This window comes from Gopherus evgoodei, chromosome 3 (assembly GCF_007399415.2).
Source record: "Gopherus evgoodei ecotype Sinaloan lineage chromosome 3, rGopEvg1_v1.p, whole genome shotgun sequence".
Classification (NCBI taxonomy): Eukaryota; Metazoa; Chordata; order Testudines; family Testudinidae; genus Gopherus; species Gopherus evgoodei.
The window spans coordinates 49,630,477-49,655,436 of NC_044324.1; the positions used below are offsets into that span (position 1 = coordinate 49,630,477).

The window sequence follows — 24,960 nt, forward strand, 5'->3', positions numbered from 1 at the left end:
CATCTGTGGGCTCAACAGAAGTTGAAGGTATTTAGCAACTCCTATGCGGAGCATTCAGCTCCTCACAGCACCAGGCATTTAGATGTCAAAAATAAAAATGAGCCTGTCTTCAGCGAGATTTCCTGTTGTCTGAGGTTTGTCTTGTCTGCATTTCAGTTTTCTAAATCCATGGTTCTAGATGCATACAGTGAGTATGTAAATAACTTCAGTACAGCAGTCGGGATTCTCAAGAAAACATGTGCCACAAAGCCTGCCTTTCTAGATTTTTTAAAGGTGAGTGCATTTAAGCTTGAAAGAAAGCTGAAGAAAATGATGTACCACAAGATGAATTAGGGAAAAATTTGGCCCCATGGTGTGTAGATTCTGGTGAAATCTAAAGAGAACAAAGTTCACGCACAATTCTAGTGTAGCAGGAGGATGACATGATTTTAGCTCCAAGGGGTATTTTGCCATGCACCTCAGTTGTATTGACATTCAGAATGACTGTGGGGATTCTTTCACGTCAGATGAACATTAGCTAAGGACACAAGCTGAGGCCTCATCTTTCGACAAAGTTTATGTGTTAGCTACGTTATATATAAAAGTCTTAAATTAAAACTCACTCTGAACCTTTCTGGGCATGGTAAAAGAATACACAGAGCTAGTAGCTCTCAGTCTCCTCAGTCTGACTTCAGTGGGATGTTTGCCTGAGTGAGGACTGCAGATTTGGGACCATAATCTTCAATTCTGGTCAGGCAAAACTGAGGATTTTAGAGGGCCAGAGCTAGGGGGCTCATGAGTGGTTGCAAGTCAGTACTGTAATGATGGGCACCATTATTTGCATTTTGAAATGCTGATAAAATACTTTCCAGAAGCTGGGAGTGGGCAACAGGAGATGGATCACTTGATGATTACCTGTTCTGTTCATTCCCTGTGGGGCGCCTGGCATTGGCCGCTGTTGGAAAACAGGATACTGGGCTAGATGGGCCTTTGGACCATACTGACCCAGTTTGGCCATTCTTATAATTCTTCCCCCCACCACCGCACCCTGGTTTTGGACCAAATACACACTGTTCAGAATATTTTAGCATTGAAAAAAATGAGAAAAATCTTCAAAAATCATGAAATTTTACCCGTTTGTCAACCAGCTGTAATAAGAACCTCCCTAGAAGATTCCAAAGTTCTCCTGAGCATGCAGAGAACTAACAAAATGACAAATCTGTTTTTTCCTCCTTTCCTTGGGTGTCCTTTAATGTTATATAAAGATAACTATGGACTTCGCTTTGTATTTACATAGCTTTGAGATTGAGAGTTTTCCCTAGATTTTCTCTTTTAAAATACCAAAACGGATGAATAAATATAGATAGTACTGCATCAGCTGGTAGGTTTTACCCCAGATCCCATGACAGAGAACAGCCATAGTAGAAAAAAGGCCATGATGCAACAAAGCAGTTACTTTTGTGGTTAAATTTAAGACATGGAACAAGTCAATGGAAACACTTGCATGTTTAAAGTTAAGCTCATGATTAAATCCATTGTCTAGGCAAGTAGAAATGTGCTCAGTTCGCACAGAATTTAGTTTCCCATTTCAGCTACTTTTGTACTGTTGGGATTTGTCTCTTCCCTTGTTCTTTAGGAGGAAGTTTTTTCTTTTCACTTGCCATTATGACAAATTAAATGGTAAGATTTTTCAGAGAGACCTAACTAATACTTCTAAATGAATTTGTGAAATCTTATCTGTATTCCTGGTACAAAGAAAGTTATTGATATAAAGAAATCCTGGCAAACATTTTAATTTAATGAAAGATGATAATAGAAATCTACTAACATGAGCAAATTCAGTGACTTTCTCATTTCAGCAATGCCAGGAGTTGAGCCCTGATCGAATTACACTCTATGGTTTAATGATGAAACCCATACAACGCTTTCCACAGTTCATTCTTCTGCTTCAGGTAAACAATATTTACCAGTGAGGCTTAGCTGATAAATGCTTCTTTTGCATTCTCTTAGTACTCACTCTCTTGGGGGAGTCTGTGGGACCTATGTTATACTGTAGCAATATATTGCAATGGGAGCTGTTTTTGAGTCTTGGAATCAAACAAGTGAAAAATTAAGTATGTAATAATGAGAGCTGTGAGGTTAACTGATTTTTTGTTTAACGTCAGCTCAAAACTAATTTTTTTTTAAATTTTTCAGCGAACCAAAAAAGTTTAAAAAAAAATTACCTTGGGTCAAATAAAACATCATCTTCAACCCAAAATGAAACATTTCAGTTTGTTTTTGAGAGGGTTTTTTTACCTTCTGAAATTAAGATAAAATTGAGATTAAAAATCAAAACAAAATGTCATTTCAAATCAAAAACTCAAAATGTTTTGTTTTGAAAATGTCAGAATGAAACTTTCTAGCTTTTTTGGAATCTTTTGTTTTTGTTTTTTCTTCAGCCAAAACAACTTGGCAAAATTGCACACATTCACCAACTGTTTGGGCCAATCCAAATTTTTATTTTTTGGCAGTTTTTGTCTGAAAAATTTCATCCAGTTCTAGTAATCTCTTAGTTTGAGTGTCAGGATCTACAGTGGGAAAATGTTACTAGAGCTTGGTACTTTACCTTTGGACGTCAATAAATATTTCTTTAGGTATCCCTGCAAAAACAGTTGTGCCATATATTTGTGTATAGCTATTGTCGATGTAAAGGGCAAAATACACTACATTCAGGTAAGGGCCAATTGTTCTGTGTGGATTTGGACACTAGTGGTTCTTCTCTTTAGGAGTCTTTAGGATGTCTGCACAGTGATCAGACATCCTTTTTAAAACAAAAAATTGTTTATTTTGCTGTAGGAACAAATCATTTAGGCAAAAAGGATTTTAAAATAAGAGTCTACATGCATGTCTATTTCACACAAAGGCTTACCATCCTCTGATGATACCCTACACAGGCATAACTTCTTCACACCCCAGCAGTTGCATCTATCTCTGCCTGTATCCCCTGAACTTCTCCACCCTCTTTTGAGAAAATGTTCCTTCTTAAACTGCTATAGTTCTTTTCACCTTTTGGCTCCCAAGCCTTTTCCTGTTCTGGCACTGTCTCTTAAAAAGCCTCAAGTGTTTGCAGGGAAGTGGTTTATCTTGAGCCTTTCCATTTTCTTCCTGTTTGTTTTTCCTTACAGCCCCCAGTAAACGGAACTAATATATTTGTGCAGTGGACAGCCCAATAACTGACTCAACATACAGTATTATTAAATTATTACAGAGCAGCTTCAGTTCCATCCCACTAGCTATGATCAGTTGTTTTATTTCATCTAGGTATCATGGAGGAAGACTGGTTTGAGGATGGTAGGTCAATTGTAAGTGTGGAATGAAGACTAGATCAGGGCTGCCTGGGGTGCGGGGGGCAAGTGGGGCAATTTGCCCCAGGCCCCACAGGGGTCCTGCGAGCCCTGGCCCAGCTGTGGTCCGGGTCTTCGGTGGCATTTCAGCAGCGGGGGGCCCTTCAGTGCCGCTGAAGATGTGGAACGACTGAAGGGCCCCCGCCGCCGAAATGCTGCCAAAGACCCAGACCACCACCGGGTGAGTACAAGCACCGCACCTCCCCTGCTTTGCCTCAGGCCCTCTGAATCCTCTGGGCAACCATGGACTAGAGATGGATGATGGAAGGAGTTCACAAGTGGCAGACAGGCTAGCATCACTGATGCAGTGGAGGAGATGGGGCAGTTTGATAAGAAATAATAGTGGGTACATAGTATCAGAGGGGTAGCCGTGCTAGTCTGGATCTGTAAAAGCAGCAAAGAATCCTGTGGCACCTTATAGACTAACAGACGTTTTGGAGCATGAGCTTTCGTGGGTGAATACCCACTTCCTCAGATGCATGTAATAGAAATTTCCAGGGGCAGGTATATATATTCTAGCAAGCAAGCTAGAGATAACGAGGTCAGTTCAATCAGGGAGGATGAGGCCCTGTTCTAGCAGTTGAGGTGTGAAAACCAAGAGAGGAGAAGCTGGTTCTGTAATTGGCAAGCCATTCACAGTCTTTGTTCAATCCTGAGCTGATGGTGTCAAATTTGCAGATGAACTGAAGCTCAGCAGTTTCTCTTTGAAGTCTCGTCCTGAAGTTTTTTTGCTGCAGTATGGCCACCTTGAGAATGGTCGGCAAAGAGAAACATGCTGCCAAAATGGTTTCAGTGTGTGTCTCAAATACGGACATGTTCGGAAATTATTTCAAGATCCATGGAGCAGTCACTGTTTCTTCCACTGTATTTCATACAGCTTTAAGCTCATTGTTCTCATTTAGTAAATAATAATAATGATAATGATGAGAAATAGTTTCAGTATGACTTTACAGTAAATTAAAGGTTGAGAAAGTTTTTCAGGCTTATTGGGTACAGGTATCTACATATTACAATGCATGTTGATTTTCAAACTGTTTCTTTAATGTCATTTGTATCTTTCATATTTTTCTTCAATTTGAACTCCCATCACCTTACCCACTTACTGGAAAATAAGCTTCACAGGCCAACGTCTTTTTGAAGATCAATTAGAATATTCAGCCAGCCAAGGATCCAATGCGCTGAAGATTCCAAAGTGCTCTATTATTTGCATCAGAAGTCATTAATAGCATTGGGGTTATCCTTGAGTAGTCTTCAGTTTCAGAGCCATGCGAGAACTTCAGACAGAAGTTTACAACACTATGTCCCATCTTTAACTTATGCCTCAGAACTCATATCTGTGCTCCTTTTTTTAGGATATGTTGAAAAACACTACTAAAGGACATCCTGACAGGCTGCCACTGCAGATGGCTCTTACAGAGCTTGAAACATTGGCAGAGAAATTAAATGAAAGGAAAAGAGATGCAGATCAGCGCTGTGAAATAAAGCAAATCGCAAAAGCCATGAATGAACGTTATCTGAACAAGGTTGGGACAGAATATAATTTATACTATGGAAGCTCATACATTGCTAATTTCTTATTACCTTCTCCTGAGCAGCTAGTGGAGTGGCTACCTAATCTGCACCCCTTTGTGTGATGGTTCTATTTAAAGCATAGGTGGATTTGAGGCATAGAATGGCTGGAAGATGTAAGGCATCTCCATGATAATATAGGTCCACTGGCCAAAACCACTGTGTGCTGTGGGTGCAGGGTTGTGTCCAGTGCTGCAGCCTAGCGGAGGTACTAGCAGCCCAGTGGTGTTCTATGATCTGGTAAAGGCAGAATGCTAACTCCTTATCCCACCTCATACCTTCACACAGGTCCTCTGCACAAGGACATCCTAATTTGTCTCCATGGCAGGATCCAGGATTTAGCCCTATAGGCAGTGTAAAGTATTTAACGGTCCATTTTTTCCCTTTAATATTTCAACCCGACAAAGCAGTCCCAGATGCGCTGACTGATGTATCTAATAGTTTCCTGTTTTGCCTGTATCATTCAATTATTTGGATAGTAAAATAGAAATATCCTCACGAGAATGGTGAGATACATTTAAAAGGAATTGAGACAGGACAACCTTCTTGTCTTACTGTGCCTCCTAAATGCCTCTGTTCTTTCTGGGAGATGAGGCATCACATACCTGAATTACTGCTCATTATGATTTATTCTCTTTAATACATCTATATAGGGTAGTGAGCACCTAGACCTATTCTGAGGAGAAAAATGCTGACTGCACCTCATATTTTTCTCAAGTGGTGTAGAAGGTCCTCTCAGTTTTCTGGATGGGAAGTAGTCAACCCAAGTGTAGGCATTTCTAGGTCTTTTGCATCATTAAGATCAATATTTCAAAGAAAAAAAGTAGTGAATTTATCAGAGTATTGGGATAATCCTGGATGTGGTTTATTTACCTGTGTAGCCAAAAGGTTAAAAATTATGTACTGTACTGACAGCATTGGCAGGGCTGCATCTGGAACACTGGTTTCAGTTCCCAGATGCTCTGGAGGTAGAGGATTGACCTAGGTCTTTTAACCTTTCCTCCTAATTATGTGTCCTGTACACTGCACGGTAGCTTGTCTAAACAGCAACATTGACACTTAGTTAAAGGAATTAAACATAGAGACAAATTTTACCTAATAGGCACTGGCTGTGCTTTTGGGATAGGGGAGAGTGGGGGAGTGTTCCCAATGGGAGTTCCAGGTGACATTGTGCTATCAGACGTGGCAGCTTTGTGGCATGCAGTGGGAGCCTGCATACTGCAATATGTGCTTTTCTCAACTGCCAGTCAGCTCTGTAGACCAGTGCAGGCAGAGGGAGTAGCCATGACCCTACCTCCTCCTGCTGCTTCTTGCTCCTTTGGAGTAGTTGACACCTCACAGCATATGTGAATTGACTGGAAGGGAGTAGAGAGAAAGGAATTGTAGAAGTCTATGGGCCCAATTCCTATTTTATGCCAGAGGGGTCCTTAAATCCACCTATAAACACTTTTATTACAGTATAGAATATGGTATCCCATTATTTTTGCCTCTGTTTTTGCAGTGGATGTTGGCTATGTCGTGTGTATACATTAATATGTTGATTGTTTTAAAACTCCAGTTACTCAGCAGTGGAAACCGATACTTAATACGGACTGATGACATGATAGAAACAGTTTACAATGAGAAAGGAGAAATTGTAAAAACCAAAGAACGACGACTCTTCATGCTGAACGATGTGTTGATGTGTGCAACAGTGAGTGCACGGTAAGGCTCACTTCATGCTGTTTGAATGGATCACTTGGAAACATTAACCGGAATGGATTCTTAATGGAAACTTTAACCATAGATACTAATTTCTGTAAATTTCGATAATGTGCCAATAGCTTTGTTGTTGTTGTTCTTCTTCTCTCCTGATTGTATTTTAAAGAACTACGATAAACCACTAGAAAGAAGTACAAACAGAAAATTACAGATAAACAGAAGCACTTTGTCCAGTTTCCAGATATTGGTAAGAGTTGGCCTGTAGTGGAGATTAGATGGCACAGTTGCTTAGTGCCCTAACTCTTCACCTCTGAAGACCTGAGTGTTGGCCTTGACTTAAGTAATGGGTGAAAGTGAGTTTATAGGAGCTCAGTCTGATGTTGATTCTTTGTGTTCACATGAAGACACACAAAACTGTAATTTGGTCAAGTTTACTGTTTAAAAATAAAAAAGCTGGGGTGAAATTCTGGAACCATCGCAGTCAATAGCAAAGCTCCCATTAACATCAGTTAGGCCAGGCTTCCACCCTTGAAGCCTAAAACTGAAGGATTAAGACTGAGGTGCTTAGAAAAAGGTATCTGTTGCATAGTGCTTTCTGTCCTGTTGCTGGTATAACTGATGGTATTAGTCTGTTACGTTACTTGTGTGCCAAGGTCACACACACTTTAATATGTTGGTCGTATTGTAATTTTTTTTCCTTTGTGTGTGGGTGCATGCTGACAGAGAACATATAGACAGACCATTAAGTTCGTTCGTTGGTTCTTTCTTTCGTTCTTTCTTTCGTTCTTTCTTTCTTTCTTTCTTTCTTAAACTAACTAAACTAAAACTAGCACCTTTTTCTCAGCCCAAAGTGATGTCTTCAGTGCCTTAAGGTATTCCTTACCTCTTTTGTGTAATCTTACTAGTGCTAAGTTTCAAACAATATCAGCAAGTGAAAAATGACTTCTAATAACACTTTGATCTTCAGATGTTCACAAGCTGTTTTCCTATTAACCAAGAATTGTGATTCTTCTCCTTTTCCTTTTATTCAGACCTTCAATCACACCTGGCTATTTTCTTGTGATTCATTGAGAGAAAATTGCTTTTTTTTGCCCATTTTAGTCCTTCCTGTGACACTTTGTCCTGGATTCTGTGTAACTGTTCCTAAAGTGGCAGAATGCAACCAGTTTTCTTTTCTCGTGTGAAAAGTCCATGATTTTGCTGAATCTCTGGGTTTGCTATTAAGGTGACTGTTATGGTGATCAGACTCATTGCTCCTCTTCCTGTGGGCCCGATCATTACATAGCACCCGGCTTAGGGGAGTTGTCTAATTTGGTACACGTGTGCCATAGGGATTTGTTAACACAGAAAAGATGTCTCATTAAAATGTATAGGGTTATTTTTTCTCTAGCAGTTCAGAATTGAACTAGCTCTCACAAGTTCTCCACCTACACCTTTTCCATAATAATACGTTTGTAAAGGCTTTACTAACATCAACAATAGGGCTTTCCACCTCCGACCGCTGTGTATTGCACTTAGATGGGCCCAGCTGCAAACTATGCATCCAGATCAGGATCCATACTGTTCTGTAGCTTTGAGGTGCCCAGATCTGGGGCTTCTTCACAGACTTTAATTCCATAAAGAATCATTATAATACTTGCTCATTTCTTGTAGGGTTGGCAAAGGAACAACACTGCTGATATGCATCCGATGAAGTGGGTATTCACCCATGAAAGCTCATGCTCCAATACATCTGTTAGTCTATAAGGTGCCACAGGGCTCTTTGCTGCTAACACTGCTGATAGTGACCACTCTCTGCCCCTCTAGCCAATCCCCTCCCATCCATGAAGCCTGATTTCTTGGCGCATCTGCTGATGGGATTCAGCAGGAAAGAGGAGACAAAGATAAATCTCCTTTCTCACAAACACACCCTGCCCGTATCTCCTGGGTTTTCTTCCCTCCATTTATGGAGGCCAAAAGGACAGTCTGGCTCATGATTTGGAAAATACTTTATCCTTTTTTTTTAAAGTGACTTGTGGGTCACCCATGATTGCAAGGGGAATCCATATTTGGTGGAACCCATTGATAGGGAAATGTTTTATTTAGAGAATATCTTCATGCTAAGCAGAATTGCAGTTTGCACATTCCAATACTTCCCTTAAACAATTTGGGCTTTTGTTTTTCTTCACTATGAAGCAGTTTTGCTATCAGCAGGTTTCAGTGTATTTATGTATCATAAATGTGAAAACCTTGTGATATATTGGGATAGTACTGAATATTTAAAAATGCCAAGAAATGCAAATTAGACATTTGGTTTGGGATTTCATGCCTATGGAATATAGTAGATTTGATAAAGGTGATCACAGATTATAGTTAAAATATTAGGGGAGAGTGACATTTTTGTTGACATCCTATGGAAAATAAAGATTTGGTTAAACAAAACATCAGCGAGAACTGCTGGAGCATTGTCAAGGTAAGTGGAAAATTGTAGATACAACAACTGTAGATTTTAAGATGCTCCTCATGAGTCACAAGTTTGAGTATGAAAGGCATATTGCTAAAATTTAGAACTTCTCAATCATTGGAGGTGTGTTCTGAACTGCCTAAGCACACATGGAAATTAATTATGCCATTATTTATCTCTGCTCTTTACCCTGCTTCTTACACATGTAACACACATGTAGAGTGTAGGTGCTTTGCTTTACGTATTTGTTTGTGACTGGCATATTCTGTTTGGAATGGTTAATCATTTACGTGAGAGTTCTCTGCATTATGAACAACAGCAAGTCATTAACTTGTTGCTTTTTCTTCCATCTTCAGAGGAAAGAAAAACTTAAAAGACATACTATTGTGCCACATGGATGGGGTTGCCAGGCATCGGGTTTTCGACCGGAACGTCTGGTCGAAAAGGAACCCTGGCAGCTCTGGTTGGCACTGCCAACTGGGCTGTTAAAAGTCTGGTTGTCAGTGCAGTGGAGGCCCAGGCTCTGTGCTCCTCCCGGAAGTGACTGCTAGGTCCCTGCAGCCCCTGGGCACTGGGGCAGCCAGGGACTGGGAGGCTCCATGTGCTGCCCCCACCCAGAGTACTGGCTCTGCAGCCCTCATTGGCTGGGAACTGTGACCAATGGGAGTTGCAGGGGGTGGTGCCTGCAGGTGTGAAGGCAGCGCACACCGAGCAGAGCCGCCTGGCCACTCATGCGCCTAGAGGCCGCAGAGATCTGATGCCCACTTCCTCAGAGCCACGATAAGTACTGCCAGGACCCCATACTCCAACCCCCTGGTCCAGCCTTTAGCCCCCTCTCACACTCCAAACCCCTCAACCTTGGCCCCACCCCCAGTGGGAGCTCCCACCCCCAGCCGGAGCTCTCACTCCCTGCAACCCTACCCAAGCCCGGAGCCCCCTCCTGCACTCTAAATCCGTCATCCCCAGTCCCGCCCCAGAACCTGCACCCCCAACTGGAGTTCTCACCCACTGCATGTCAACCCCCTGCCCCAGCCCGGAGCCCCCTCCTGCACCCTAAATCCCTCATCCCCAGCTCCAGCCCAGAGCCCATACTCCTCCTCAGACCCCATCCCCATGCCCCAGCCTGGTGAAAGTGAATGAGAGCGGGGAAGAGTGAGTGATGGAGGGGTGGGAGAATGGAGTGAGCAGGGGCATCAGAGAAGGGGCAGGGCAGGGACGTTCAGTTTTGTGTGATTAGAAAGTTGGAAACCCTGCACATGAGCGCTGAGGTCAGATGAGAATCTAATACTGTTTGACCAGTGGGAGCATAGCATTCTCACTAGAGGTTAAGTTCACCCATCAGAGCGCAAGTCTTCTGAGCTTGAGGGCATGATAGGTAATCCCTTGAGTAATATACTTTAAATAGTTTGTGAGCCCTCTAGTGACCCTCTCTGTCATTTATGTTTCAAATGCCCTCAGAGGCATGCCTGGGCAGCAGTGTGTCTGTGTAGCTAGGCCTTGCATGGTGTATGTATAGTTAGTAAACATGGTTACCAGGACCCCACGATGTCCAGTGTAGTTTCTTTATATTATGTTTGTTGTATAAAAAGCAGAAGATGCAGCAGTGCTGGTCAGTGTCATGTGTGTGATCTTTTTAAAATAGTATTGCACTTGTTACAGAGACCTATGCATATTTTCTAAATCAAAATAGTAAATAAAATGACTACTAGCATGAAGGACATATACAGGTGCTCAAAAATCAATAATTTATGCATCTTCCAGCTCTTCGTATGAAAGCAGTGGCATCATGGCAACCGGCCTAAGGTATTTATTAAAATGGAGTGTGCCACTTGGACAAGTGGAAGTAATAGAATATGGCAGCAATGAAGGCCAAGGAGAGAACTGCAGATTCCCACCTCAGCACTCAGCCGAGAATGTCATCGTTAATGTTAAGCCAAGTAAGTGACAGGCACCATTACTGATGGATTTTACATTCTGATTAAGGCCCTGGTTCAGATTTAGATGGCTGATTGAAAGAAAAAAGGAAAGTGTTCTGTGTATGTTTATTCTTGCATTATGTACAATAGTTTTTTAAAAATTCTGAAAATGTATGAAGTTCTAACCAGACTTTTGACTTACTATGTAACTCGCCTTTATTTATGCCACTTGGTAGTGACAATGATTGGGAAATGCAAGACACCAAATTTTACTGTGTTGATTACTTATGGGTCCTGTCCTGGGTCTAGCATCATCCATGGTTCAGGGCCTTCAAGAGCTTTGGTACCCCCCTGAGCTTTGCAGCCAGAGCACTGTAAGAAGATCATGGCTGGTAGTGGGAAAGATCCCTCCAGAGGTGATTGTGAAACATTTCTGGCAGGTTTCTTCACAGCTAAGTGGCAGTCAGGAGAAACCATGTATCCCAAAGTAGTCCCCCTGACCAATACCTCCAAAATAGAGCTTATTCAGTGAGAGCTTTCCATAGAATTTGACAGAGGGAGATGAAGAGGTGACATCCCCTCCAGAGTTCCTTCCCACAAGGGGAAATCTTTGTTTAAAGGACAGGCTTCCCTCCACAACTCTCCCTGTTCCCCTTTGCCCCCATTACTGCTGGAGCCACACAGATGTTGTTGTAGGCTTAAGTGTGTACTAACTACTGCATTCTCCATAAACCTAGCAGAGGAGAAAGAAAGGGCTGGATATATACACTGGCTTGCTTGGAGGGGCTTATTTACATGAATTTCCTGTCTCCCTACCCATTCAAGCAGCCCAGAAATCCTACCTACTGAGCAGGTGAGGATCTCTTCCTGTTAGGAACAGAGGAACTGCCATGCCAGATACAACTAGTAGTCCATACAATCTGGTAGCCTGTTACTGACAGTTGCCAGTGCCAGGTTTTACTGTAGTGAGCATTAATGGTATAACCTGCCTATAGGGGAATCTTCTTCCTTAAAGAAGTGATCTCATGCCCTGAAATTTAAAAGTTTATTTCCCTTATACACTGTTTAATATACATCCTATCTACATGCTGTGCCAACTGTCCCTAGGATTGGTCAGCCTGATGCACAACATGTAAACAGGCTTCAGTCATTAATCTTTTCATATGCGATGAATGATTTTTTTAATCCTATATTTTGCTTGGATGCATTTATTTTAGGCTCATCTCTTTTTACATTCTAAACCATTGCTGTTAGCTGGCAGTACTCCCTTCTGAGTTATTCAAGAGCTGTGGTTTAAAGCAGTTTCTGTAGTGAATCAATGCAGTATATCACTGTGTACTTATTTAATGTCACTCTCTTGGCTTTTGCTTCATGCCATTCACCACATTCACCTGAAAAGAAATATTGTACCTCAGAGCTGTTTGGGATCTATCTTAAATATATAGCACCTTCCCGATCACCAAGGGTAGCAGAGTTCTCTTGCCCCTCCCTCCTAAGTGATTCTGGGTAAAATTTTCAAATGTGCCTAAGTTTCCCGAGAGCCAATGGGACTTAGTCCCCTAAGGCCCAATCCTCAAAGGTATTTTTAGTGGAGTTAAAACCTAAGAGCCTGTGTCACTTTTGAAAATGTTACTCTCTGTGTTACACATAGGATTGTCAACATTCTAATTGCACAAAACTGAACACTCTTGCCCCATCCTCTGCCCTGTCCCTTCTCCAGACCTCATCCCTGCCCCGCCCTTCTCTGAGACCTGACTCCTCGCTCACTCCATCCCGCCTCCCTTTGTTGCTTGCTCTCCTGCCCTCATTCACTTGCTCATTTTCACTGGGCTGGGGCAGGGGGTTGTGGTGTGGGAGGAGGTGAGGTCTCAAACTGGGGGTGCAGGCTCTGGGATGGGGCCAGAAATGAGGGGTTCAGAGTGTGGGGTGGGATGCAGGAGGAGGTACGGGCTCTGGACTGGGGGTGTGGACCCCGGGGTAGGGCCAGAAATGAGAGGTTTGGGGTACAGGAGGGGGCTCTGGGCTAGGGCCAAGGGGGTTGGCATGTGGAAGGGAGTTCCAAGCTGGGGCAGGGGATTGGGTTTGGGTTCTAGGAGGGAACCTGGATGCGAGATGGAGCTCAGGGCTGGAATGTGGGTTGGAATGCAGCATGGGGTTGGGGTGTGGGCTACGGGAGGGAGTTTGGGTGTGGAAGGGGGCTCAGTGCTGAGGCAGCGGATTGGAGTGTGGGAGGGGGAGAGGGCTCCAGCAGGGGGGTGCAGGCTCTGGGGTAGGGCCAGGGATGTGGGGTTTGGAGTGCACGTGGGGCTCTGGGATGGGGGTGAGGGGTTCAGAGTGTGGGAGAGGGCTCTGGGCTGGGGCAGAGGGTTAGAGTGTGGGGGGAGGCTGTGGGTTCCAAGTGGGAGTTTGGTTGCAGGAGGGGGCTCAGGGCTGAGGCAGGGGTTGGGGTGTGGAAGGGGGTGCAGGCTCTGGGAGGGAGTTTGGGTGCGGGGCAAGAGTCAGGGCTGGGGCCGGGGGATAAGGTATGGGAGGGGGTATGGGTGGCAGGTAGCGCTTACCTTAGGCGACTCCCAGAAGTGGTTGGCATGTCCATTGGCTCCTAGGCAGAGGCGTGGCCTGGCGGCTCTGTGTGCTGCCTCCACCCATAGGCGCTGCCCCCACAGCTCCCAGTGGCTGCAATTCCTGGCCAATGGGAGCTGCGGAGCTGACACTTGGGGCAGGGGCACTTCACGGATCCCTTCTGGCTGTCCCTCCACCTAGGGGTTGCGGGGATGTCGTGTGGAGCCAGATAGGGAACTGCCAGCTCTGTGTCAACCGGACGTTTAATGGCCTGGTCAGCAGTGTTGACCGGAGCCTCCCAGGTACCTTTTTGACCGGGTGTTCCGATCGAAAACCAGACACCTGGCAACCTTATTTACACCAACAGGCTCAGGGTCTGTTCTGCATTGCTGATAATAAGCCTCAGGCTTAGCTTGCATTGATTAAGTAAGTGGCTATGTTCTGTTTATTTTGTTACCCCATTCTCTCACCCACCATCCAAAACAGGATAACATTACACAAAAGAGTATGGGAGGTGGCATAGCTAGAGGTAGGAGATAAAAGAGAAAAGGCAGACCAGAAGGATAGCAGATATGCAAAGGAATATATGAGTCCTCAACAGTAGTCATACCCTTCCTTCCCAAATGATGGGCATCCCCCATTAAGCTAATCAAACATAATCAGAAACTATGAAAGAAAAGTGAGTGAAACCCCGAAGTCTATGGAATGCCTGTTTATGCTCTACCAACCACTCTGAATACAGGCTTGTATTGGGTTGGTCTGAATCTTGCTTAAACCCCGAGGAACTCCCTTTGTATTTCTTGCTCTCTTCATTGCTAAAGAGTAAAGGAACCCAGAAAATATGATCTTGCTACACAGAAAGAAAACTAGTAAAGTTATTAACATTCATGTGGGTATCATTGCACATATAGAACAGGAGTACTTGTGGCACCTGAGAGACTAACACATTTATTTGAGCATAAGCTTTCATGCACATATACTGCAGTAGCTATGCAGTTTACTTATGTCACCTCTGTACTCTCAGAATGCTTCAAAGAGATGCTCCAGTGGGACACCAAATCCATTTAATAAACTCTGAGAGAAAAAAATTCTTGTTCAGACAGTTTGGGGTCCTGTGGCTGAAATCCTGGCCCCACTGAAGACAACTGGGAGGTTTGTAATTGACTTCAGTGGAACCATGATTTCACCTCATATTTCCAGTTTCTAAAACTACTAGCAATTAGAGAGAGGAGGAGAGCGACAGAAATTGTGATTAGATTAAAGTGCATTAAGTGCTTGAGGATTAGCTTTGCCTTGTCTTGGAGGACTGAGAAAGGAGAATTGTAGGTGCAGCCTTGGCAGTGAAGTATTTAGACTCCATAAGACTAGTACTCTCATGTTACTGACTGTCTCAGCAAGGATTTTTGATGAATTGCAACCGTATCCTTACAAGGATTGTTGGTAATTACATCTGTTTTACCATGGCATTCTTCCCCACACACAAAACCTTTTGTATAAGGGGGCAACTGTCACATTGTATCTCGTTATTATTGGCCTAATTTGTATAGCTCTGTACTCTGTTCTCTTTGGGTCATTTCTGTTAATCACTACATTGAGTCAGTGGGGTTCTTGTAATGCACTCAGGTTCATAAAAATGCTGGCTAAAATGTTGTTTGTATTTTAAGATTATTGCTTGATCCATCATGACAAAAGATGGAGATAAAAGAGGCAAACATCATCTTGGCCATTGCAGAGAATTTAATAGCCTGCATTTAAATTCATCCTATAGATTATATTGCACTGGTGGAGGGAGTTTGAAAGCTTTTATGAATACATTCAAATCAAAGGCCTGCATTAACTTCTGATGTTAGCCTGAAATAAGAGCTGTGTGAACACTTATTGCACTCAGCAAATTTATGACATTTGTTCTCAAATTTTAATAGTAGCAAAAAGCAGTATTTGAAGTACAAATCTGCCTTTTTCCTTCACTAGGCACAAAAAATGTGTGTAGTTTGAGCAAAAAGGGAGAGAATTCTTCCCTTTGGAGGGAGCTCCTTGCTATGCTGTGGCTTCTGGATTGCATGTTTAGTTGCCTTAGTTTGAGCCCTATTTTCCTGAGTAGCTCTCATTGTTGTGAATGTGGGGAAATATTAGGTCCCTATTGTTTTGCAGAATCCTTCATGCAAGAATCTGCCTGATATGAAATTAGTGCAATATACTGTGATTTCCAGCAGCCGCTGCCACTGCCTGCATCCTCCAACTATATTTAAAGCAAAATATTTTATGTTTGCAGTTTGAAAATAGGGCTTGATTCTGATGTCATTTACGCTGGTGCAAATCAGAAGTGATTCCATTTATCTAATTGGAATTACTCTTGATTTACAATGGTGTAACAGATCAGAACCCACACATGCAGAGTGTCAGGTGAAAACTTTTATCTTAACTCAGTATGCTAACAGCTGTTTTTCCCCATTGAGTCCTTCCAAGCTAAGGTTACAGAAGCTTTTCCTACTGAACTGTCTGTCTGCAGAATGAGTCTGAACCTCAACCACAAGATCATATAGGCCATCACCTAGTATCTTCAATTCCTTATCCAGTAAATTGTCAGTCCATAAATGAACTGTTCACAATGCTGAAGAAGCTACATTCAGGTGCATTTCGTTGTGCTTGCCATTTCTAACACAAATATGTAGCAATGTGTCTGTGTGTATATTTTTTAAAAATCCAAAAGAAAACACTCCACTGCACACACTTCTCCTGGAGAGAAAATGAGAGAACAGACACATGCGGAATGGCACGTGTTAAATTACTCATTGCACTGCTGAAAGGAACTCAGATCCTATGAGGATGAGTGCAGTAGAAGAACCTATGTAGAATAGAATATTCAGACATGAAAGTAGGAGTGTTTTCAGAGTAATCCTGTTTCTTTATTAGCATGAAAAGCAATTTGGATAGTCTCCTTCTTCTTGATTTATGAAGAAAAATTATGGTGGTGTTTAACTGGGAACTTGAAAAAATCATGGATGAGTTATAAGAGAAAGCTTTTGTGATATATATGTATTTGATTCATCCTCATAATACTTGCAAGATGTGAGTGTTATGGGTTGTCACCCCTTGGGTGCAATCAGGGGGCTGTGGGTTGGGGACATAGCCAGCCCCATCCAGGCCCTGTGTTCATCCAACACAACAGCAGGTGGCGAGACTCACCTAAACTGGGCTACCCACATGCAAACAGCAGACCGCAGCCAGCTTCCCAGCTCCCTAGGCACGCACCCACCTCTGGAGTATAAACCCAAAATTATATAGTCTTGCACTGCACAGGGATCTTAAATAGATTTTAAGTGATTGTAAGTGATGGATAACAGATCAAAGCAGTTTGTGGTTTGGTTTATTTTACTAGGTAATCTAAGTCTAAGACACTAGAAAGATAGGTTATGAGTTAGCAAATTCTCTCCCTGACTGATGATACAAGCAGGCTTGCAGATTCTTAAGGGACCAGCTGCACTTGCTTTGTAGCTTGGGATCCCCTCCCCCATTCAAAGTCCTTTTTTCTTTCGGAGCTTCTCTCAGGTGTTGAGTTCTAATGGAGTTAAGAATAACAGATGATGCCACTCCCTGCCTTATATAGCCTTTCCATATGGCTGGAACCCTTTGTTGCACACTGAGTTCCCAGACCAGTTTGTGGAAAAATACGGGTACCCAAAATGGAGTCAAGAGTCATGTGGGCTGGTCACATGCCCTTGCAGAGTCACAGCTGTCATTAACCATAGCAGGGGTTCGGCAACCTTTCAGAAGTGATGTGCCAAGTCTTCATTTATTCACTCTAATTTATGGTTTCGCGTGCCAGAAATACATTTTAACCTTTTCAGAAGGTCTCTTTCTATAAGTCTATAATATATAACTAAACTATTGTTGTATGTAAAGTAAATAAGGTTTTTAAAATGTTTAAGAAGCTTCATTTAAATTAAAATTAAAATGCAGAGCTCCCCGGACCGGTGGCCAGGACCTGGGCAGCGTGAGTGCCACTGAAAATCAGCTTGCGTCAGCACGCGTGCCATAGGTTGCCTACCCCTGAACCATAGGATGTCTGGAGTGTTCTCAGCAAGGTTCACCAGGTGGGGGATAAGCTTTTCCTAAGGCCTGGTGTTTTCCCTAATCGCCCATTACCCTGAATGGGCCCTTTACAGGCAACTATTTAGATTGGAAGCATCTTGGCTAGTGGGCGTCACCCAGGTGTGACTCTGTATGAAATACATAGTCAATATTCATAACTTCAGATACAAAAATAATACCTATATACAAATAGGATAATCATATTCAGCAAATCATAACTTTTCCAATGACACCTTACATGAACTATCTTATTCAAAATGTATCATAATTGCACCATAATCGTATAATAAATCACTATGAAAAATAGGAGGTTCAGTGTCACAGCGGGCATTATTATGAAGTTAGACTTTGTATCAAAGGTGAGAAGCAAATGCCATGATTCTGGACCCAGAGAGAGCTAGGCAAGGGAAATAAATAATATGGGGAGACATCTTAGACTAGGAAATCGCTGAAAATCTCCCTAGACCAGATACTCTTGGCAATATATCTTTCCCATTCAGTAGGGCCAAATAGTGAATGCTTTTCTCCCACTGGTAAGTAGTTAGGAACAGGACTCACCTGGACTTCGGTGAGGCTATTCCTGTACATAACTGTTCACACGTAGGAGTAAAGGAATAACCATCTCTCCCTGAGTGATTTTATTTTCCAGGCAACATGGTCTGGGGAATGAGCATGAGGTTCAAGAAGTCCCCTGAATTTTAATATTGGCTGTCACTGACTTGCTTGTGTGACCTTGGGAAGGTTGTGTCATTTCTCTGCCTCAGTTTCCCAATCTCTCAAATGTGGATTATAATACTAATCTTCTTCCCTCACAGCAATGCTGTGAGGATGAGATGCTTTGAATGTTTTAAGGGCTGCCCAAGTACTATTTATTTTGTGGATCATTAATCTTTGTTTTAGTATTTCAAGTGTTGTTATATGCTAAACAACTCTCATGCTCTGGACTCCTTTGATATGCTCACTCCTCTTCCTCTTGGATGATCTTGGTGGGTGAATGGATTTGTTTGTGGGTTATTTTCTGCCTTGTTGGTATGTTGCCCTTTCTTGGCTTTTTGAAGAGGTTGATCGCACATTTAGGGCCCAGTGGAATGTCGTTTGATTTTCATTTAATAAAAGGGATGCAAGTTAGGTCCAATTCACTCAAAGAAAAGTGTACAGTAAGTTAGAGGAAAAAATGCCACCCTACACTCCTGTCATAAACAAGAGGACGGGTCAGAATGTGGTGGATATGACTTAACTGATTTTAGGTGTTCTCTTGTTGGAGAATGGTTGTCTCTTCTCAAAATAAATAAAATGAATGTCCTGGGCTAAATCCTTTATGTTCACCAAATCCAGAATATTCCCCTCCAAAAGCAATTTAACAGAGCAAGCTGCTTTAACTTACACTTTCTTCCCTCTGCATGTAGAAGCACAAATAATATTAATGTCAGTATAGAATCATTGCTCTTTAGGGAGACTTTATGGGCAAGTGTCAAATGTTATGTGGCTGCAGTTTACTTGACCTTTAGCAATTGGGATTCCAAATTGACATATTGCTTGCTTTTGTGGTGATGGATCTGCTGTGTCACATTTCTACGTGGTGCTGAAGGGATGCTATTTGGGAGCTTGTTACAGCACGCTAATTCTCAGGATAGATCTGTGCCAGCCCCAGTGTAGGTTAAAGCAACGTAGGGCAAGAATACCTGGAAGGACTGACTCTAAAGCAAGAAAAGGGGAAGGGATCCAGTGAGTCATAAGGCCTCTTTTGAGTGGGAAGCATGGGGCTGCCAGCTATGGCTTGACTTGCTGTTGCTAGCCACACTGGTCATTAATGATATACAGTATATATTATCACCCAGGCAACAGCACAATTTATTTTTGGCCACGTGGCTAAAAATTAACTGAGATTTAGAAAGAGGGAGTGAGAGATGTCCAGTTCTCCTGTATGTTCCTATACGATGCTGAGCATGTTGTCAGTGCTCAAGAAATAATAATACAAGAGAAAAATTAAATATATTGTGTATTATTCGTGGAAGTTTGCTGCTGTTTTACTTTCATAGATTCACCTATGGTGATGAGGGCCATGGTTTAACCCCAGCTAAGTTACATATTTTCTCCCTTCATGAGCAAAGTTTTGAGGATACATTCATATTCAACCCCCACCTGTTTGTGGTTGAGATCTCTGTGGTTTGTATTTGTTGTTATGTTGAATAACAGAAGCATGTCAAAATGCAGACATGATTCCCTCTACTGCGTTTCCTTCTGCTTTCTGCAATCGGTTTATGTATGTCTCCAAGCGTTACCATGGAAACGGATGTGGGCGTGCGTTTGACTGGATATACTGGATACTTGTGTCTCTGTCAGTGTCTTGGAGAATATAAAACCCTTGCAGCATTTTAATCGGACGTGACAGGAAGGTTCCTTTCAAAATACTATTCTGAGAGCTGCAGTAGAAATAGCTGATTTTGAACAGTGAGTCTAGAAGGGAAAAAAATAAAAATGAAAAGATCTGAGCACCTGTCTTGTGAGCTCCTGAAAGCAGGATGTTGCAATAAAGTGTCCAGCAAAAATGACGCAGAATGTAAAAAAATTGTTTCATATCCCTGGTTAGTGACAAATTTGTAAATTAGTGATGTGGTCTAAATCACTTTCAGTTAAAAGGGAAGGCCAGGTGCACCTGGGCCATTCTGCTTTCAGTTCCTCCTCCTTTCCTGAAGAAGGAATGGGAGCCGCTGAACTACTGAAACAGCAGCTCTTTTCCTTTCTCCTAAGGAAACAGTGTCCTCTGGATTTTGCTTTGCTCATTGCACAATTCCACCTGTTCTGCTCCAGGCCCTACTCAGTGTGCGGTGATACAAACCGGTGCCCACCATTATGGACTGCAATATTGGTGATTTTTGGTCCTAAATTTTCCAGTGTAGGTTGAATCTCCCAGTCCTTTACTCTCCCCAATGCACTACTTTCCTTTCTTCGCCTTGGCAGAATGGAGCTTCTCTCTCTGAGAAATGTTTCTAGCATTCCAGATTAAGTGGACTGTTTTGTATTCCTTAAACTTCATTCCCAATTCATGCGCTCCTTTTCAATTCCTTTTAAAAACCTCTACTTTTCCTTGCTCCTGTTACATAATCTCACACACTAGGGATGCAGAGTGACAAACACTTAATACCTTGCACAGCGTTTGCAGCTGCAAGAAATCCTATTGCTTGTAATGGGGCTGCTCACATGAGTAATGTTACTTGCCTGAGCAAGTGATTGCTGGGTTGCGTGATAATTTTGTATTCATTATCTCATTAAGATCTGTCACATCAGGTGCTGAGACAGCTCTCCAATGTTTACATTTATATTGCATGAAAATGAAGGAGTCGCACTGACAGGAAGGTGAAGGTTGATCCAGCGGTCAGGGCATTGCCTGGGACTTGGGTGACTCTGGTTCAGTTTCCTAGCTTTGCTACAAACTTCTTGTGGTACCATAGACAAGGTTCTGTGCCTCATAGGTGTTGTGAGGATATATGCATTAAAGATTGTGAGATGATTGGGGCCATATAAGTACCTTAGATGAAAAGGGTGTCCTGTACGATAGGAGTTTATATTCTTGTAGAAGTTAGAGTGGGTAATGCAACTAAATTTTCATGAGACGGCTCCTCAAGTTGTAGGGTGAGTATTCCTCCTGCCCTAGTTGTTAAATGGTTTCACCCAATCTCTGCTCAAGAGAGTCACCATTTGGGGGCACTGTGTGCTTCTGGAATCCCAGGTTTTGTTGGTGGCCAAAAGCACCTAGTATCATTAGCTTCTCTTAATATGCTTGTATCCCTTTTCTTTCCAAGCCAGCCCTATCTAGACTGGATACTTCACTGTAATCTACTTGGAGTTGTACTTGAAGACCACTCCAAAGCTGCAGCTTGTGTAGAATATTGCTGCCAAACTGCTCAGCCAGAGAGATGTATTACACATTTTCTAAAATCAGCACTGACTTCCTGTTTGCTTGAGTCCAATTCTAGAAGTTGATTTTAAACCACATGCACCTATATGACATGGCTTTGAGTTTTATGGAATTCAAGTGAGTAGAATTTGAATCACAATGGCCCAAATTCATCCCCCGTTTAAATTTACTGAGATAATTAATTTGGCACAACGTGTTAACGCACAAAGGGCCTTCTATATGACAAGGTAGAAAGTCTAGTTCTATGGCATGAACTTAAAACTGACACCGTATGAGATTGTTCTATAGAGGTTTTCTTCTATTTCAGGATCCTTATGCAGATTGGATCTATATCAGTGGTTCTAAAACTTTTGTACTGGTGACCCCTTTCACATAACAAGCCTCTGAGTGCAACCCCACCTTACAAATTAAAAACACTTTTTTATATATTTAACACCATTATAAATGCTGGCTGCAAAGTAGTGTTTGGGGTGGAGGCTGACAGCTCACAACCCCCCATGTAATAAACTTGTGACCCCCTGAGGGGTCTCAACCCTCAGTTTTTGAGAACTCCCCATCAACCCCCCTATTTTAACATTTTATAGAGTACCAGCTGTGTTAGTCTGTATCCGCAAAAAGAACAGGAGTACTTGTGGCATCTTAGAGACTAACACATTTATTTCAGCATAAGCTTTTGTGGGCTACAGCTCACTTCTTCGGATGCATAGAATGGATCACACAGGCAGGAGATATTTATACATACAGAGAACATGAAAAGGTGCCAACAGGAAGAGTCTAGTCATCTCAATTATCACTTCAAAAGTTTTTTTTCTCCTGCTGACGATAGCTCATCTCAATTGATTAGACTCTTCCAGTTGGTATGGCTACTTCCACCTTTTCATGTTCTCTGTATGTATAAATATCTCCTGTCTGTGTGTTCCATTCTGTGCATCCGAAGAAGTGAGCTGTAGCTCACGAAAGCTCATGCTGAAATAAATGTGTTAGTCTCTAAGGTCCACAAGTACTCTTGTTCTATTAACATTTTAGAAGCTTATTTAAATTCTACTTCATAAGTCAACTTTAGGTTTTGGATTGAAGGGAGTTAGTTGTGTCATGTTGTTATAAAATTCCACTTACCTGGTAAAATGTTGTCTTTAAAACACACAAGTTTATAGAGGTAACCATGGGAACAATAACAGTGTGTGTGACTAAACTGAAAGATACACATACAATGACTATTGTTGTAAAGGTGCAGATGTAAAGCACTTTGCTTATGTAAGAGAATGTTCAGGAACTTTTTAGTGGAGTGCCTAAAAATAAAAACTCATTTGCTTTGTCCCTTGCTTTAACATTAATGATGAATTTTCAGAGCCAGGAAATTAGAGAGAGACAGCTGACTGCAAATGATGCTTTTCCCCAGCTGTTTTTGGTGTATTTTAATAGTAGAAAGTGAATGGGGGTGGCTTTTTATGGAATGAGGGGAGGGCGGAAATTTGTTGTTGGCTTTTTAGGTGATTGTCTGTCATGTTGTTGTATAGTTCATTCCCTTTATAAGTGGAAAACACTCAATACTTGACAATGGGTGCCAGCATCAGTTTCCAAATGTATAACAATATCCATGCCCATATTACATATTCATTCCTTTCCCTAATCCTAATTATCAGTAGTGGAAATAGCTGGCATATTTGAAATCATCATATAAAAGTCTTGTTCTTTTTAGCCATTCTCTTCCAAGTAAATAATTCTACTAGACTTTTACTTCCTTGTGGAGGAGTACCTTTCTTTAATACATGAAGTCTCCCGAATTACATGTAACTGTTATATTTATCCTCGTGTCTTGCTCTCCAAAGTGGAACCCTTATAGAAGCACGATCTAGTGCCCAGATATCATGAAGAGGTGTCTGAGATCCAAAGCCTTGGGGCTTTACTATAACAGTTTCAAATTTTTCCTTTGTTAATTCCCACCCATTCAGTGCAGTGAACAGACACCTCTCTCTCGGGGCATAATACTGACTCTCCAGCAAGATCCTAGTCCTACCCAGACATCCTTAAATGGAGGTAAGGATCTCTAGGCCCCTCTGCCTCCTGCTTAAATCTGCCAGTCATTAAAAAAACAAAACAAAAAAAAACACTTTATCTGTGAAAACTTTCACAGGCCATTTTTCATTTAAAAAAAAAAGTTTAGAATGAAAAGTATGAAACATCTGCAGTTGTATTCAAGTAGTATGAGCATATTATTGCTGCATCATTCCTGAGAGATTTTTTCTTAGCCCAAACTTGAGATCTGAGCATCCCTTAACTAAGTCTAAATCCAGGTCTGAATTTGCAGAGCTCCAATGTCTGTCATGAGTTGAACCATAATCCTAGATCCAGAACACCTTTGGAATTTAGTGGATTGAAATCTGGATTCAAATGTTGTGGCAAATATTCATCTGTGGATTCACTCACATTCCTTTGGAGTGCAGGAATAGGTACCAGTTCAAATTTAGTATAGTTTTCCTAAAGGCCGTAATTTTGTCTATACATCAGAACCCTTTAAAAATACAATTTCTTCCCAGACCTCAGCTGATCATCTGTGTTCAAAATCCGATTTAAATCTTCCTCACCCTCATAGTGTTGGATTTTTGTAAGTTTCAATATGCTGCAAGCAGATGGCTCAGTGGGAGGAAGCAATAATATGTACACTTGCCCTCACAATCCAAACCACAGCTGGCATGTCAAGTTTTTGGCCTGACCGCCTTCTCAGTATCATTTAAAGCTAGCATCGCCTTCAAGCTTACAATTGACTTTGTGTTGTATTGCAATAAAATGCTGTAATTGTAGTCAGGAAAATATCCCATCTTAGTTATGTCTATTGTTTTTAACAGATGAATATTTATCATCAAATTCAGTTTCAGGTTGGATTTTTATGGTCTGATTTTGAAAAACAGTGAGTGCTTTTCACTTCTCTCAAAAAAAAGCCATTTCGTATTTATTGTAAAGTTGAGCTTTTCTTAAGCATTATTTTTCCTTCTTGTGTTTTTACTTCATGTCAGTACGTCTGTTTCCAAGGAATTTATATCAATGCCGTATGCTTACGTACTGATTGCATGAAACTAAAGTAATTTAATGTAATTATACTCAAGGAGCAGCTTGTCAAAAATAGTTATTTTGCAATGTAAGTGATAACCAGGAGTATTTCTACTAACAATCTTTGGTACTAATGTGAGATGTGATACCCAAATATTTGTATAAACATTCGCAATAGTCAGGGAATGCTGAAAGTAGCTTTTAGAAATGTATAAAATGATATGTAGATGGAATTTGATTCCTCTTGATTTTTTCAAATAAAAATAATACATATATTGAACTTTCCTTAAAGTAGCATAAATCTATCAGAAATTACGAAGGGCCAGATTGTGAACCATCTCACTCACG

General features: G+C 41.7%; 1 protein-coding gene across 2 annotated transcripts in view; it reads left to right on the plus strand.

Moving 5' to 3' along the window:
- The window catches only part of ARHGEF10 (Rho guanine nucleotide exchange factor 10), a 188,373-nt gene that overhangs the window by 101,876 nt on the left and 61,537 nt on the right, over positions 1 to 24,960 (plus strand). For both annotated transcript variants that reach the window (XM_030555561.1, XM_030555560.1), the window contains 5 exons: positions 157 to 273; positions 1,839 to 1,931; positions 4,718 to 4,888; positions 6,493 to 6,638; positions 10,840 to 11,015. In XM_030555561.1, the coding sequence (XP_030411421.1) occupies positions 157 to 273; positions 1,839 to 1,931; positions 4,718 to 4,888; positions 6,493 to 6,638; positions 10,840 to 11,015 (703 nt within the window). The remainder of the gene's footprint in view (positions 1 to 156; positions 274 to 1,838; positions 1,932 to 4,717; positions 4,889 to 6,492; positions 6,639 to 10,839; positions 11,016 to 24,960) is intronic.